The sequence below is a fragment of the Ranitomeya imitator genome, chromosome 4 (genome assembly GCF_032444005.1).
Source record: "Ranitomeya imitator isolate aRanImi1 chromosome 4, aRanImi1.pri, whole genome shotgun sequence".
NCBI lineage: Eukaryota > Metazoa > Chordata > Amphibia > Anura > Dendrobatidae > Ranitomeya > Ranitomeya imitator.
This window is the reverse complement of record NC_091285.1, coordinates 242,086,815-242,101,841: the sequence shown is the minus strand read 5'-3', so window position 1 is coordinate 242,101,841 and position 15,027 is coordinate 242,086,815. Positions and strand designations below refer to the sequence as shown.

The 15,027-nt window shown below is 41.4% G+C and overlaps 1 protein-coding gene across 1 annotated transcript in view; it reads left to right on the top strand.

Moving 5' to 3' along the window:
• The window catches only part of LOC138674484 (dynein axonemal heavy chain 3-like), a 3,367,401-nt gene that overhangs the window by 650,712 nt on the left and 2,701,662 nt on the right, over window positions 1-15,027 (top strand). Inside the window, 3 exon segments of the mRNA XM_069762320.1 lie at window positions 2,807-3,011; window positions 7,352-7,555; window positions 14,428-14,558. Coding sequence (XP_069618421.1) covers window positions 2,807-3,011; window positions 7,352-7,555; window positions 14,428-14,558 — 540 coding nt within the window.

The window sequence follows — 15,027 nt, the reverse complement described above, 5'->3', positions numbered from 1 at the left end:
TCATTGGATCTGGTTTGGTATAGTGAACTACAATGTTAAATCTAAATAAACAGTAGACTTTTGGGAATCCCGTTCTTAACCAAGCTATTTAGTCTATTTGCAGAATTTATTCTCCAGGCAAACTTCCTGTAAAACTCACTATTGAGTAGCAGGTGTATGATCCCAAAGTGCCTTTACAAGTGGCTCAGCAGGGCCTCCCAGCCATGCATCCACAAGAGACAGCTCATCTGTTTAAACCTTATGTTTTAGTCAACCTTCCTTATTATGCAGACAGGGCTCCTGATGCTCAGCTGGATTTTGACTCTCAGATTGAATTGATGGGATGCTTTGATCTTGGCTGTGCATTGCATCTGTTTCATCTTTCATCTTAATGCATGATCTCGCCAACCCCAACTATTGCTCCTTTACAGCAAAATCTATCAATATTGCTTTGTTCTCCTGCTTGACAGTCAACGACTGGACAGTAAACCTATGCAGATAATAGAATGGAAATACAATATTAAACCCCGTTGAACACTGGACTGCGCGTTAAGCGATGTAAGCCTATAACATACGTGTATTCATAAATACTACTGGCAGGAGAACAATTGCATTCTATTCCCAAAGTCAAACACTGTGAATTATACCAAGGAGACTGAATTCTTGATCCAGGCCTCGAGTGCTTTTACTTTGACCAGCATTATCTTTGGCCAAGATAAGATTGATTAATCAGATTGTTACAAAATTACGATTTAAGTTTTTTAAGCTCTGAGGCAACTGATAACTTAAAATTGTCATTTTATCGTGAAATCTCTATCTTATGTTGGTTTATTCTGAAGTGCAGGCTGTGATTTCTTAGCTGCAACACAACATAGAAGCTTAATGTCAATGGAGGGAAGATAAAAAATCAATAGAGTTGATAGCTCTTGACACTGGAAGGTTAATATTTGCAAAATATAAAACGAAATCTATGACAATTAAGATCTCATTACAAAAAAATAAAACGAAGACTGTGGCACTGTGATATTTTACTCATATTAGAAATGCACAGTCCAATATTTTACTTAATTTGTTAATGTTGTATTATTATTACTGCTAATAATAATAATAATAATAATAATAATATAAAGTAAAACATTTCCATATGACCAGTTCTTTAGGAAGACAACCTTCTAAAAACTAATCTGATTTTTTTTTATAGATATTGACATCTTTGAGACGACTACCCTAGAAATCCAATTTTCAATGCATTTGAAAAGATTTATAGCACCAAATGTGTGCCTGTGTCACCCTTAAATTTGCAAAATGCAATGTATGAGTTTATCTGTTGTAAAATAAAAAAAAGTTAAATAACAATAAAAAGAAAAACAATAATAATAATATTCCTGTAAGTGAATATTTACCAAAGTATGTACATTTTCTTCAGGACTAAATTAATTGTACCCTTTTCTAAGTTCTTGTTATGAAAAATAAAAATCTAAACACGCTTTTTAGAACTTTTCACTGGTTGATCCCTTCCTGCTTTCTTCTATAGTTTACATTCCATGTAAGCAGATTGGTGAAAACCGGAATGACATCACAATCTGATGACCTCATGGGTCATTCCAACCCTCAAACATCAGCAGTAAAGGACTAAGAAGGATTCTAAAGATAAAGTGAAAAATGTTATTTACACATTCAACTTTTTTTTGTCTTTTTTATCCCTTTAAAATCATAATCTAACTCACCCTAAACTATGAAAAAAATATTTTCGGCCTGCATTGGCAATTTGTAATATGTTTTTGTGACCAGTCTCGCCTTAGATGTGATTCTTTGCCAATGACAGCTTATGTGGCAGAAAACTTTATTGCTTTATGGCTTGAGGAGTATAGCAACTAATGTAGTTGGAGATTCAATCTTTTTCTTCTGCCTACAAATGCTGACCTTGCATCCTATGGGAGGAGGGACAATAAAACCAGCACTGCTATTAAGTGTGATGACCATTTCTGTACTTATCTACAGCTGTTATGCCAACCTACAGTCCTATCTACACAATAATATATCAACTAATTTTTCTAATTTAAAATGGATCCCTCAAAGAGAACCAAATACTCCTAATGATTAAATATTTTACTCTCTGCTAGTACTATACCTATATCACATATACCTGTCATCCAAAAGGTATAATGTAGTGCCTGATTTGTCATATGACAATTTAGAGCTGAGCTCAATGGACCCTATTGGCATCTGTCACGATTCATTAGTTTGACAGCAATTCATTGCTATCCTGGTAGTTACACCAATGGTTTCAATGCTATAATCTTGTTTGGAAACTGCCTTCAATAGAGTTCTCATTGCCTTTTGCAACAAAACCAACATTTTTCAGCTCATTCCTTTTTGACATTCTATGAAGAACTGGAATATTTCTCTAGGGCAGTTTTGTTCCATGGTGCCCAAAGTGTAGGAGTGTGAGTAGAAAAAGCACTAAGATCCATTATACAGTTGACTGGGAGAACAGTATATATTATTTTAATAACATGAGAAACACATCCTATTTCTATTATATAATCCAGTTTGTTTAGACATAATACATGTTCATGCCTGGTTATGTAGCTATGTAGGCTAATGTATTGCTAGCTTGACATAAAGGATTATGCCATATAAAGAGCACTGCTTCCTCTGACATTCATTGTGTGACCGCGCTATTATTGAATTATAAAAATGTCCTACATTTATATGTAGTTGCCAGATGTTAGTAATGTTGTTGTATTAAGACTTAGCATTTTACCCATTTCTATTCAGTGCCCCATTAATTACTTATCAAATGAGTTTTATTTGTATCCTTTAGATACAGTCTGGTATACAAGCCTTTTCTACATCTGCTCTCACCTCTTACCGAACAGCGTCTAAAAAAATTAGTACAGAAAGATGTTGGGCTTAAGGTCTTTGCCCGAGAACTAGACAATATGAAAAAACTGGCATCAGATGTTGCTTTATTGCCGGTATATGTGCCCATGAAGATGTTGCTGGTGGATTGCTCTGAAATTAATCAGGTAATCTGATGCAATTTTATTTTCCTTGTGTTGTTTAAAATTAATTTAACCAGATAATGCAATGGTGGAAAATTTAGTAAGATTGGAAGACCCAAATTTGGGTATTGCATTAGAATTTACATTACAGCATGTGTGATACTTCCCAAAAATGTTACATTTGTCGAGAAATATGAAGTGGGCTATTAAGCAATGCCAGCTGGACTTTGATGTAGTCATATATGAGCTTAGAAGCACTCAGGAGAATAGAGACAAGAGTTACAAACTCTGGTGTCAGTACAAGCTCACTGATGGATTCACAGGCAACTCTATTCTACAGTCAGTTATGTACTGTGATACATAAATGCTGTAAATGTAAAACAGATCAAATTATTTAATGACATTGTAATGCAAACATTATAACCAGAAATGTATATACTCGAGCATAAGCCGCGATTTTCAGCCTATTTTTTGGGGCTGAAAGTCCCCCTCTCGGCTTATACTCGAATCATACCCAGGGGCCGGCAGGGGAGGGGGAGCGGGGGCTGTCTAATTATACTCACCTACTCCTGGCGCGGTCCCTGCAGGTCCCTTGCTCCCCACACCCCAGCTTCTTGCTGTACTGAGCGGTCACATGGTACCGCTCATTACAGTAATGAATATGCGGGTCCACCTCCCATACGGGTGGAGCCACATATTCATTACTGTAATGAGCGGTAGCAGTGACCGCTCAGTACAGGAATAAGCTGCGGCGCCGGAAAAACAGGGACTGCACTGTGCCAGGAGCAGTTGAGTATAACGGGGAGGGGGAGTACAGCGCTGTGCGATAGTCACCTTTCCTCGTTCCGGGTGCCACTCCGTCTTCAGCGTCTTCTGCAGTGCCGCTCAGGTCAGAGGGCATGGTGACGTGGATAGTGCACGCGCTCTGCCTGAACGTCAGTGCAGAAGACGCTGAAGATGGAGCGGCGCCTGAGCGAAGTCAGGTGAATATTGGAAGTGCCGGGGGCCTGAGCGACCGAGAGGTGAGTATGTGATTTTTTTATCGCAGCAACATCAAATGGGGTAAGTGTCTGTATGCAGCATCATGGGGCTTAATCAACGTTTGTGCGGCATTATATTTGGCAAGTGTATGTATGGGGCCATAATCAATGTTTGTGCAGCACTATATGGGGCAAATGTCTGTATGGAGCATCTTATGGGGCCACAATCAAAGTTTGTGCAGCACTATATGGGACAATTTCTGTATGGAGCATCTTATGGGGCCATAACATTTGTGCAGCACTATATGGGGCAAAAATCTTTATGGAGCATCTTATGGGGCCATAATCAACATTTGTGCAGCATTATATTGGGCACATGTGTCTATGGAGCATCTTATGGGGCCATTATTAACCTTTATGCAGGATTATATTGGGCATATTTTAATATGGAGCATCTTATGGGGCCGTCATAAACTTTATGGAGCATTATATGGGGCTCCTGATTCAATATGGATATTCAAAACTACTTAACCTACTGATGTCTCAATTAATTTTACTTTTAATGGTATCTATTTTTACTTTTGACATTTACCGGTAGTTGCTGCGTTTCCCACCCTAGGCTTATACTCGAATCATTACGTTTTCCCAGTTTTTTGTGGCAAAATTAGGGGGGTCGGCTTATACTCGGGTCGGCTTATACTCGCATATATACGGTACCCCTAAATGAATACATGTAGTTCAAGATAAGTCAGTTTTGAGAAAAGGAACAGGCGAAGAAAAAAACTGTCACCAAGAAAATAGTGTCGATTGACAATTATTTTCCCAAAGATGATTTGATATCTAAGGTAAAAGTAGGGGTTACTTGGGGGGAGAAAACAGTTTGATTGATTTACCAATTGTGAAAAATCAACATCAAGCTTTGTTTTCTAGAATCACGTTATCTGCTGATGGCTCTTATGCTAAAGAGTTCTAACCAGATTTTAAAAAAAATATAATTACAAAATTACAAAATAACAGTTCATCCAAAAATGAGCTGATCACTGAGACTCATTTAGCATTTTTGATAGCAACAAGAACGTCTTTACTACAGCTTTCTCTTGTGTTTCTTAAAGAGCTTAACCATGACTTTGACATAGGATAGGTCATCAATTTCTTATCGCTAAAGGGTGGGACGCCTGGCACTCCCGTTGATCAGCGGTTCTCAGTGTCAGATGGAGCTGCCAAGTTATTGGAACCACAAAGCACATCTCCATCAACAGATTAGTGGCTCTGGCTGGGTACAGCAAATTTACCCTTTATTGATTTGAATAGAGTACGGAGGTGCCACTATACCACAGTTGGAGCTGTCCCATGAGGCTCCATATCTGAGCAGTTTCAACCACAGAGAACAGCTGTCGAGTATTGCACCCCAACTGATCAGACATTGATGACTTCTCCAAAGGGAATCTGTCATCAGGTTTTTGCAATCAATCTATGAACAGCATAATGCAGAGACCCTGATTCCAGAGATTTGTCATTTACTGAGCCGTTTGCTGTAGAATTGATAATATCACCAGCAGAAGATTATCACTAGAGGATTAGTAAACCTGTTGCCATGTAGTCCTCCATAGCCATGAGCCCTATATAACTTGCTCCACCTACTAATTTTCAGCTTTCTGCCTATGCACAGTGTACACAGAAATCTGCCAATCAGTGGTGTGGGTGGGGTTATATAGAGCTCATCATTCAGGTAACTGGTAGATGTTTAGCAGATAGAACAGTAATTTAGCCAGCAGCCCAATAAGTGAGACATCATTAGAATCATGGTCTCTAGCCCTACATTATATTGGTTCCAGATGTGGCAGAAAAAAGCCTGATGAAATATTCGCTTTAAGTGGGCTAGTCCACTCTTTTTACCTATATTTTCTTAAAGAACACATGGATAAAGGTTGATTCACATAAATGGCAGACTGGGTTTTGCTAGGGGTCTAATTGACCGGTGTAAAAGAATTGAAATTCTTTACTATACTGCACTCTTGGATTGCATAGGTGATCCTTGATATGTGAAGGTAGATTTAAAAAGAAGAAAACTTGTGTGTAAAATCAACACCCATCTTATATTAAAATGAATGTATTCCGCTTGTACAAATGTCACTGGATTTAGCAACAGTGCATTTTTAATATCAGAATATTTACATCACTATCAGATGAGCTTTAGTAAATGTGAGGCATATAGGAGGCTTTGATATTTAATACCATCTACTGATACAGAGCAAACTCATGGCTGCCACAAAGTAGCAAATGACGGTAAGCGGCGCTTCAGCAGGAGACTAAGCGTGAGCTGCCCCTATGGCACTAAACAATCGAAAAGTAGATAATGGTAAAAGGGTTTTCTAGACAATGATTCACTGGTCTCCGAGATCTATTTTATCATATTCTTTTATGGGTTTTATGTCACAGACAACCTCATAACTGAAACAATTCGGTTTTCAATTTCATTTTATTTACCATTTTCAATTTCGGTATTCCTATTAAGATGTCACGTAAAGCTGTAAACTGGAAACAAAACCACTGTTTCCCTGAGTTCTGGCATCCATTGGCAGGCACAGAATGATAGGTATATTACAATTAGTGTATGTGGGAGTTCGGATGGCAGGTAGAGCTGCAGTGCTGACTATTTTACAGAATAATGTAATAACGGCTTAGTATATTGCTGCCATTGTAAACACTTGCATTATTTTTAGAATGACATTGTTAAATCATTTTAACGTGTAAAAATACTACTTAAAAAAAAAATGTCACTTCCCATACACCTAGAGAAGGCTTCGACACCACTAATGGCTTCTCTGGGCCTAATTAAGACTAATGTACTGGAAAAAAAGATGCCTCTCGAGTGCTGGCAAGATTAAATTGCACAGATTTTGGTCCCTTGATTCCGAGATGATCTTTAAACAAAGCTCTCCTGTATATGTAATGCATGGAGCATTTTTTGGAATGTTATATTTATAGCATAGGTGAGGGAAGGAGATGCAATTGAAGCAGTTTTACATATGTACAAAGGAGGAAACCTAAGGCCTCGGTAATTGCTCGTGATATAGGGATGTGCTCTTGGTCCCAAATCAATCTTGTCACTCCTCAGAAAGCAATGAAAGATAATAAGTACTATTCACCTGATTGCCTCCTTGCTCCGAGACAGCTGGTGACGCTTGTCTTCCTGATAGCCAAGAGTCTCAGATCTAACACCGGGATAAAGAAGAGCTGGGAGCTCGCTGAATCAAAATTTGACGGTAGAAGGCTGTGTAGAGGGTCACGAGGGATAGAATCTGTGACACGTATGAGAACGGAACAAAATTCATCTATGATTAGATGTCGCGCTGTCTGACTTTTTTTTTTTTTTTGCTATAGTGGATGATTGATCGTACCCGCCAGCTGACTAATATCATAATTAACAAAGTTGCTACGACATCTGAGACGTTTAATCGAAAAATTTGCCAGCAGTATGATGGCATTGTCACAAAAATCACTGCCATTGCTGAATCAACATCTGCCCTTGTGGAGCTTCAAGACTACATTCTCAAGCTAAGGACTGAGGAGCTTCTGAACATTAAGGTAGAGCCTTTCCTTTCACCATCTGAGATGACATTTCATCTTCTGTCCATAGAAATGTTATTATTGAGAAAAATCAAATAAATATCACATAATGTTTTTGGTAGTATAAAGTCGCAAATTTTAGGTGGCCTACAACATCTAGATATCAATCTAAGCCCTGCTTCTTATAGATTTTGTCATGACCCTGTTTAGATCCATTTCGAATGCCCTTAACCAATTACTCTCCACATTAAAAATAATTTGTGTCCTTCTACATTGTCAGAGTTTGGTTATTTTTCCCCTGTGCTCAGCGAGCCATCTATTCTGCAGATGATGTTGTGAAAACGCCACAACGACACATGGTTAATGAGCGTCACTATTGACAGTGACTGAGAGGTGCCTTGTAGCATACATTAATAGTAATACAACTTGTAGGAAGTTGAAGGGTAAAAGCGCACGCTATTTATATATTGTCACATTTTCGAGCTTACCAGTTGATAAGTCAATTTAGATTATAAATTGGGTTCTTTATGGAGGTGATACTACTGTTTTGGAGGTTATCAAACCCATTATGGCACGGTTTAAAGTGCACATTTATCTTGCACTTTTTCTAATTTTTCATCTGGTATAGTGGCAGGTATAGATCTGTTTTTTTTTTATTTTTTTTTCTTTTCGTCTTAGTATTATTCAGTCTTTCCATGATGGTTCTTCTATTCTGATAATAGGGCTTTGAAAATGGAATCCTAAGCAGTTTGTGTTGTAGAGTTAGTACAAAGGTGAGAATTGAGGAGGTGCAATACTTTGTGCTTTTTCTAATAGGGCCATTGCTGGTGCTGCTTTTACTACGTGTTACGCATTAACCCCTTCATGACCCAGCCTATTTTGACCTTAAAGACCTTGCCGTTTTTTGCAATTCTGACCAGTGTCCCTTTATGAGGTAATAACTCAGGAACGCTTCAACGGATCCTAGCGGTTCTGAGATTGTTTTTTCGTGACATATTGGGCTTCATGTTAGTGGTAAATTTAGGTCAATAAATTCTGCGTTTATTTGTGATAAAAACGGAAATTTGGCGAAAATTTTGAAAATTTCGCAATTTTCACATTTTGAATTTTTATTCTGTTAAACCAGAGAGTTATGTGACACAAAATAGTTAATAAATAACATTTCCCACATGTATACTTTACACCAGCACAATTTTGGAAACAACATTTTTTTTTGCTAGGAAGTTATAAGAGTTAAAATTTGACCAGCGATTTCTCATTTTTACAACGAAATTTACAAAACCATTTTTTTTAGGGACCACCTCACATTTGAAGTCAGTTTGAGGGGTCTATATGGATGAAAATACCCAAAAGTGACACCATTCTAAAAAATGCACCCCTCAAGGTACTCAAACCCACATTCCAGAAGTTTTTTAACCCTTCAGGTGCTTCACAGCAGCAGAAGCAACATGGAAGGAAAAAATGAACATTTAACTTTTTAGTCACAAAAATTATCTTTTAGCAACATTTTTTTTATTTTCCCAATGGTACAAGGAGAAACTGAACCACGAAAGTTGTTGTCCAATTTGTCCTGAGTACGCTGATACCTCATATGTGGGGGTAAACCAATGTTTGGGCGCACGGCAGGGCTTGGAAGGGAAGGAGCGCCATTTGACTTTTTGAATGAAAAATTGGCTCCACTCTTTAGCGGACACCATGTCACGTTTGGAGAGCCCCCGTGTGCCTAAAAATTGGAGCTCCCCCACACGTGACCCCATTTTGGAAACTAGACGCCCCAAGGAACTTATCTAGATGCATAGTGAGAACTTTGAACCCCCGGGGGCTTCACAAATTGATCCGTAAAAATGAAAAAGTACTTTTTTTTCACAAAAAAATTCTTTTAGCCTCAATTTTTTTCATTTTCACATGGGCAACAGGATAAAATGGATCCTAAAATTTCTTGGGCAATTTCTCATGAGTACACCGATACCTCACATGTGGAGGTAAACCACTGTTTGGGCACATGGTAAGGTTCGGAAGGGAAGGAGCGCCATTTGACTCTTTGAATGAAAAATTATCTCCATCGTTAGCGGACACCATGTCGTGTTTGGAGAGCCCCCGTGTGCCTAAACATTGGAGCTCACCCACAAATGACCCCATTTTGGAAACTAGACCCCCCAAGGAACTTATCTAGATGCATATTGAGCACTTTAAACCCTCAGGTGCTTCACAAATTGATCTGTAAAAATGAAAAAGTACTTTTTTTTTTCACAAAAAAATTCTTTTCGCCTCAGTTTTTCATTTTCACATGGGCAATAGGATAAAATGAATCCTAAAATTTGTTGGGCAATTTCTCCCGAGTACGCCGATACCTCATATGTGGGGGTAAACCACTGTTTGGGCACACGGCAGGGCTCGGAAGGGAAGGCGCGCCATTTGACTTTTTGAATGGAAAATTAGCTCCAATTGTTAGCGGACACCATGTCGCGTTTAGAGAGCCCCTGTGTGCCTATGCATTGGAGCTCCCCCACAAGTGACCCCATTTTGGAAACTAGACCCCCCAAGGAACTTATCTAGATGCATATTGAGCACTTTAAACCCCCAGGTGCTTCACAGAAGTTTATAATGCAGAGCCATGAAAATAAAAAATAATTTTTCTTTCCTCAAAAATGATTTTTAGCCTGGAATTTCCTATTTTGCCAAGGGTAATAGGAGAAATTGGACCGCAAATGTTGTTGTCCAGTTTGTCCTGAGTACGCTGATACCCCATATGTGGGGGTAAACCACTGTTTGGGCGCACGGCAGGGCTCGGAAGGGAAGGCACGCCAATTGGCTTTTTAAATGGAAAATTAGCTCCAATCATTAGCGGACACCATGTCACGTTTGGAGAGCCCCTGTGTGCCTAAACATTGGAGATCCCCCACATATGACCCCATTTTGGAAACTAGACCCCCAAAGGAACTAATCTAGATGTGTGGTGAGGACTTTGAACTTCCAAGTGCTTCACAGAAGTTTATAACGCAGAGCCATGAAAATAAAATAAAAATTTTGTTTTCTCTAAAATGATCTTTTAGCCTGCAATTTATTATTTTCCCAAGGGTAACAGGAGAAATTTGACCCCAAAAGTTGTTGTACAGTTTCTCCTGAGTACGCTGATACCCCATATGTGGGGGTAAACCACAGTTTGGGCACATGTCGGGGCTCGAAAGTCAAGTAGTGACATTTTGAAATGCAGACTTTGATGGAATGCTCTGCGGGCGTTACGTTGCGTTTGCAGAGCCCCTGATGTGGCTAAACAGTAGAAACCCCCCACAAGTGACCCCATTTTAGAAACTAGACCCCGAAAGGAACTTATCTAGATGTGAGGTGAGCACTTTGAACCCCCAAGTGCTTCACAGAAGTTTATAACACAGAGCAGTGAAAATAATAAATACGTTTTCTTTCCTCAAAAATAATTTTTTAGCCCAGAATTTTTTATTTTCCCAAGGGTTACAGGAGAAATTGGACCCCAAAAGTTGTTGTCCAGTTTCTCCTGAGTACGCTGATACCCCATATGTGGGGGTAAACCACTGTTTGGGCACACGTCGGGGCTCAGAAGGGAAGTAGTGACTTTTGAAATGCAGACTTTGATGGAATGGTCTGCGGGCGTCACGTTGCGTTTGCAGAGCCCCTGGTGTGCCTAAACAGTAGAAACCCCCCACAAGTGACCCCATTTTGGAAACTAGACCCCCCAAGGAACTTATCTAGATATGTGGTGAGCACTTTGAACCCCCAAGTGCTTCACAGACGTTTACAACGCAGAGCCGTGAAAATAAAAAATCATTTTTCTTTCCTCAAAAATGATGTTTTAGCAAGCAATTTTTTATTTTCTCAAGGGTAACAGGAGAAATTGGACCCCAGTAATTGTTGCCCAGTTTGTCCTGAGTACGCTGATACCCCATATGTGGGGGTAAACCACTGTTTGGGCACATGTCGGGGCTCGGAAGTCAAGTAGTGACGTTTTGAAATGCAGACTTTGATGGAATGGTCTGCGGGCGTCACGTTGCGTTTGCAGAGCCCCTGGTGTGCCTAAACAGTAGAAACCCCCCACAAGTGACCCCATTTTGGAAACTAGACCCCCCAAGGAACTTATCTAGATATGTGGTGAGCACTTTGAACCCCCAAGTGCTTCACAGACGTTTACAACGCAGAGCCGTGAAAATAAAAAATCATTTTACTTTCCTCAAAAATGATGTTTTAGCAAGCAATTTTTTATTTTCTCAAGGGTAACAGGAGAAATTGGACCCCAGTAATTGTTGCCCAGTTTGTCCTGAGTACGCTGATACCCCATATGTGGGGGTAAACCACTGTTTGGGCACATGTCGGGGCTCGGAAGTCAAGTAGTGACGTTTTGAAATGCAGACTTTGATGGAATGGTCTGCGGGCGTCACGTTGCGTTTGCAGAGCCCCTGGTGTGCCTAAACAGTAGAAACCCCCCACAAGTGACCCCATTTTGGAAACTAGACCCCCCAAGGAACTTATCTAGATATGTGGTGAGCACTTTGAACCCCCAAGTGCTTCACAGACGTTTACAACGCAGAGCCGTGAAAATAAAAAATCATTTTACTTTCCTCAAAAATGATGTTTTAGCAAGCAATTTTTTATTTTCTCAAGGGTAACAGGAGAAATTGGACCCCAGTAATTGTTGCCCAGTTTGTCCTGAGTACACTGATACCCCATATGTGGGGGTAAACCACTGTTTGGGCACACGTCGGGGCTCGGAAGGGAAGGAGCACCATTTGACTTTTTGAATAAAAGATTGGCTGGAATCAATGGTGGCGCCATGTTGCGTTTGGAGACCCCCTGATGTGCCTAAACAGTGGAAACCCCTCAATTCTTACGCCAACACACCCCTAACCCTTATCCCAACTGTAGCCGTAACCCTAACCACAACCCTAACCGCAACACACCCCTAACCACAACCCTAACCCCAACACACCCCTAACCCTAACCACAACCCTAATTCCAACCCAACCCTAACCCTAAGGCTATGTACCCACGTTGCGGATTCGTGTGAGATTTTTCCGCACCATTTTTGAAAAATCCGCGGGTAAAAGGCACTGCGTTTTACCTGCGGATTTCACCTGCGGATTCCTATTGAGGAATAGGTGTAAAACGCTGCGGAATCCGCACAAAGAATTGACATGCTGCGGAAAATACAACGCAGCGTTTCCGTGCGGTATTTTCCGCACCATGGGCACAGCGGATTTGGTTTTCCATAGGTTTACATGGTACTGTAAACCTGATGGAACACTGCTGCGGATCCGCAGCGGCCAATCCGCTGCGGATCCGCAGCCAAATCCGCACCGTGTGCACATAGCCTAATTCTAAAGGTATGTGCACACGCTTTGGAAAACGCTGCGGATCCGCAGCAGTTTCCCATGAGTTTACATTTCAATGTAAACCTATGGGAAACAAAAATCGCTGTACACATGCTGCGGAAAAACTGCACGGAAACGCAGCGGTTTACATTCTGCAGCATGTCACTTCTTTCTGCGGATTCCACAGCGGTTTTACAACTGCTCCAATAGAAAATCGCAGTTGTAAAACCGCAGTGAAATGCGCAGAAAAACCGCGGTAAATCTGCCATAAATCCGCAGCGGTTTAGCACTGCGGATTTATCAAATCCGCTGCAGAAAAATCCGCAGAGGACCAGAATACGTGTGCACATACCGAAACCCTAACCCTAACCCTACCCCTAACCCTACCCCTACCCCTACCCCTAACCCTACCCCTAACCCTACCCCTACCCCTACCCCTAACCCTACCCCTAACCCTAACCCTAACCCTACCCCTAACCCTACCCCTAACCCTAACCCTAACCCTAGTTCTAACTCCAACCTTAGTGAAAAAAAAAAAAATTCTTTATTTTATTATTGTCCCTATCTATGGGGGACAAATGGGGGGGGTCATTTACTGTTTTTTTATTTTGACCACTGTGATAGATTATATCACAGTGATCAAAATTCACATTGGAACGAATCTGCCGGCCGGCAGATTCGGCGGGCGCACTGCGCATGCGCCCGCCATTTTGGAACATGGCGGCGCTCGGGGAAGAAGACTGACGGACCCCGCCAGGATCGGTAAGTATAAGGGGGGGAGATCAGGGCACAGGGGGGGGAGATCAGGGCACGGGGGGGCGTCGGAGCACGGGGGGGGAGGGATCGGAGCATGGGGGAGAGTGATCGGTGTGCGGGCGGGTGGATCGGTGTGCGGGCGGGTGGATCGGTGTGCAGGGGGGGGGGATCGGTGTGCAGGGGGGGTGGTTCGGAGCACGGGGGGGGATCGGAGTGCGGGGGGGTTTGATTGGAGCACGGGGGGGTGTGATTGGAGCACGGGGGAGCGGACAGGAGGACGGGGGAGCGGAGCACAGGACGGAGGGGAGCGGGCCACAGATCGGGGGGCTGGGGGGGCGATCGGAGGGGTGGGGTGGGGGCACATTAGTATTTCCAGCCATGGCCGATGATATTGCAGCATCGGCCATGGCTGGATTGTAATATTTCACCATTTTTTTAGGTGAAATATTACAAATCGCTCTGATTGGCAGTTTCACTTTCAACAGCCAATCAGAGCGATCGTAGCCACGAGGGGGTGAAGCCACCCCCCCTGGGCTAAACTACCACTCCCCCTGTCCCTGCAGATCGGGTGAAATGGGAGTTAACCCTTTCACCCGGCCTGCAGGGACGCGATCTTTCTGTGACACAGCATATGCGTCACAGGTCGGATTGGCACCGACTTTCATGACGCATACGCTGTGTCACAGGTCGGGAAGGGGTTAAGCATGTTGGCAGACATTTGATGAGACTGCTCACCTTCGTCCTTTTTGCTGGTGGATTTGATGCAAATGCTGGCCCATTTCTTTCAATTCCTAGGATAAACTGGCAGTAGCTGCCGAAAATCTGCTCTTCCTAATGGACCATGCATCCTTTTCAAAGGAGGACATTATTCTAAACGGAAACACGTTTTCTTGGCCTCAAAGAATCATTCCTATCATTAGCGGCAGGTAATGAATACTAGACAAACGGATTTTTTTTTTTTCATATACTTAGTGTCACCTAGAATGTAATAAGAGCTTCCTATGCTGAATATAAATAAGAAGTGGATTGATGATGTCATCGCGGCTTACATAGAAGATTAGTCTGCGGGGAAAAAAATGTGACTGTTGTTTTACCCTAAATCCAATAATGTTTCATATAATTGAGATTTAGCCTATTGTTATATCTTAGCTGGGTGATGAAAAGAGGAGGATTAGAGGCCAGTTAAGCCGGTGTCACAGCTGATGTACAGTATATTTAAAACGGGATTTTCTTCTTGGAATTGTTGAAATGACCTCTCTAATAATTTCAGCGGAATGCATAATTCTAATGAAATGTTAATGGCGGGTAGAAATGGGACATTAGCAATGCATAGGCAAAGTACTGCCCACGTCTTTCTAATTTTTTTTTTTTTTTTGCATTTGAAATGGGTAATAA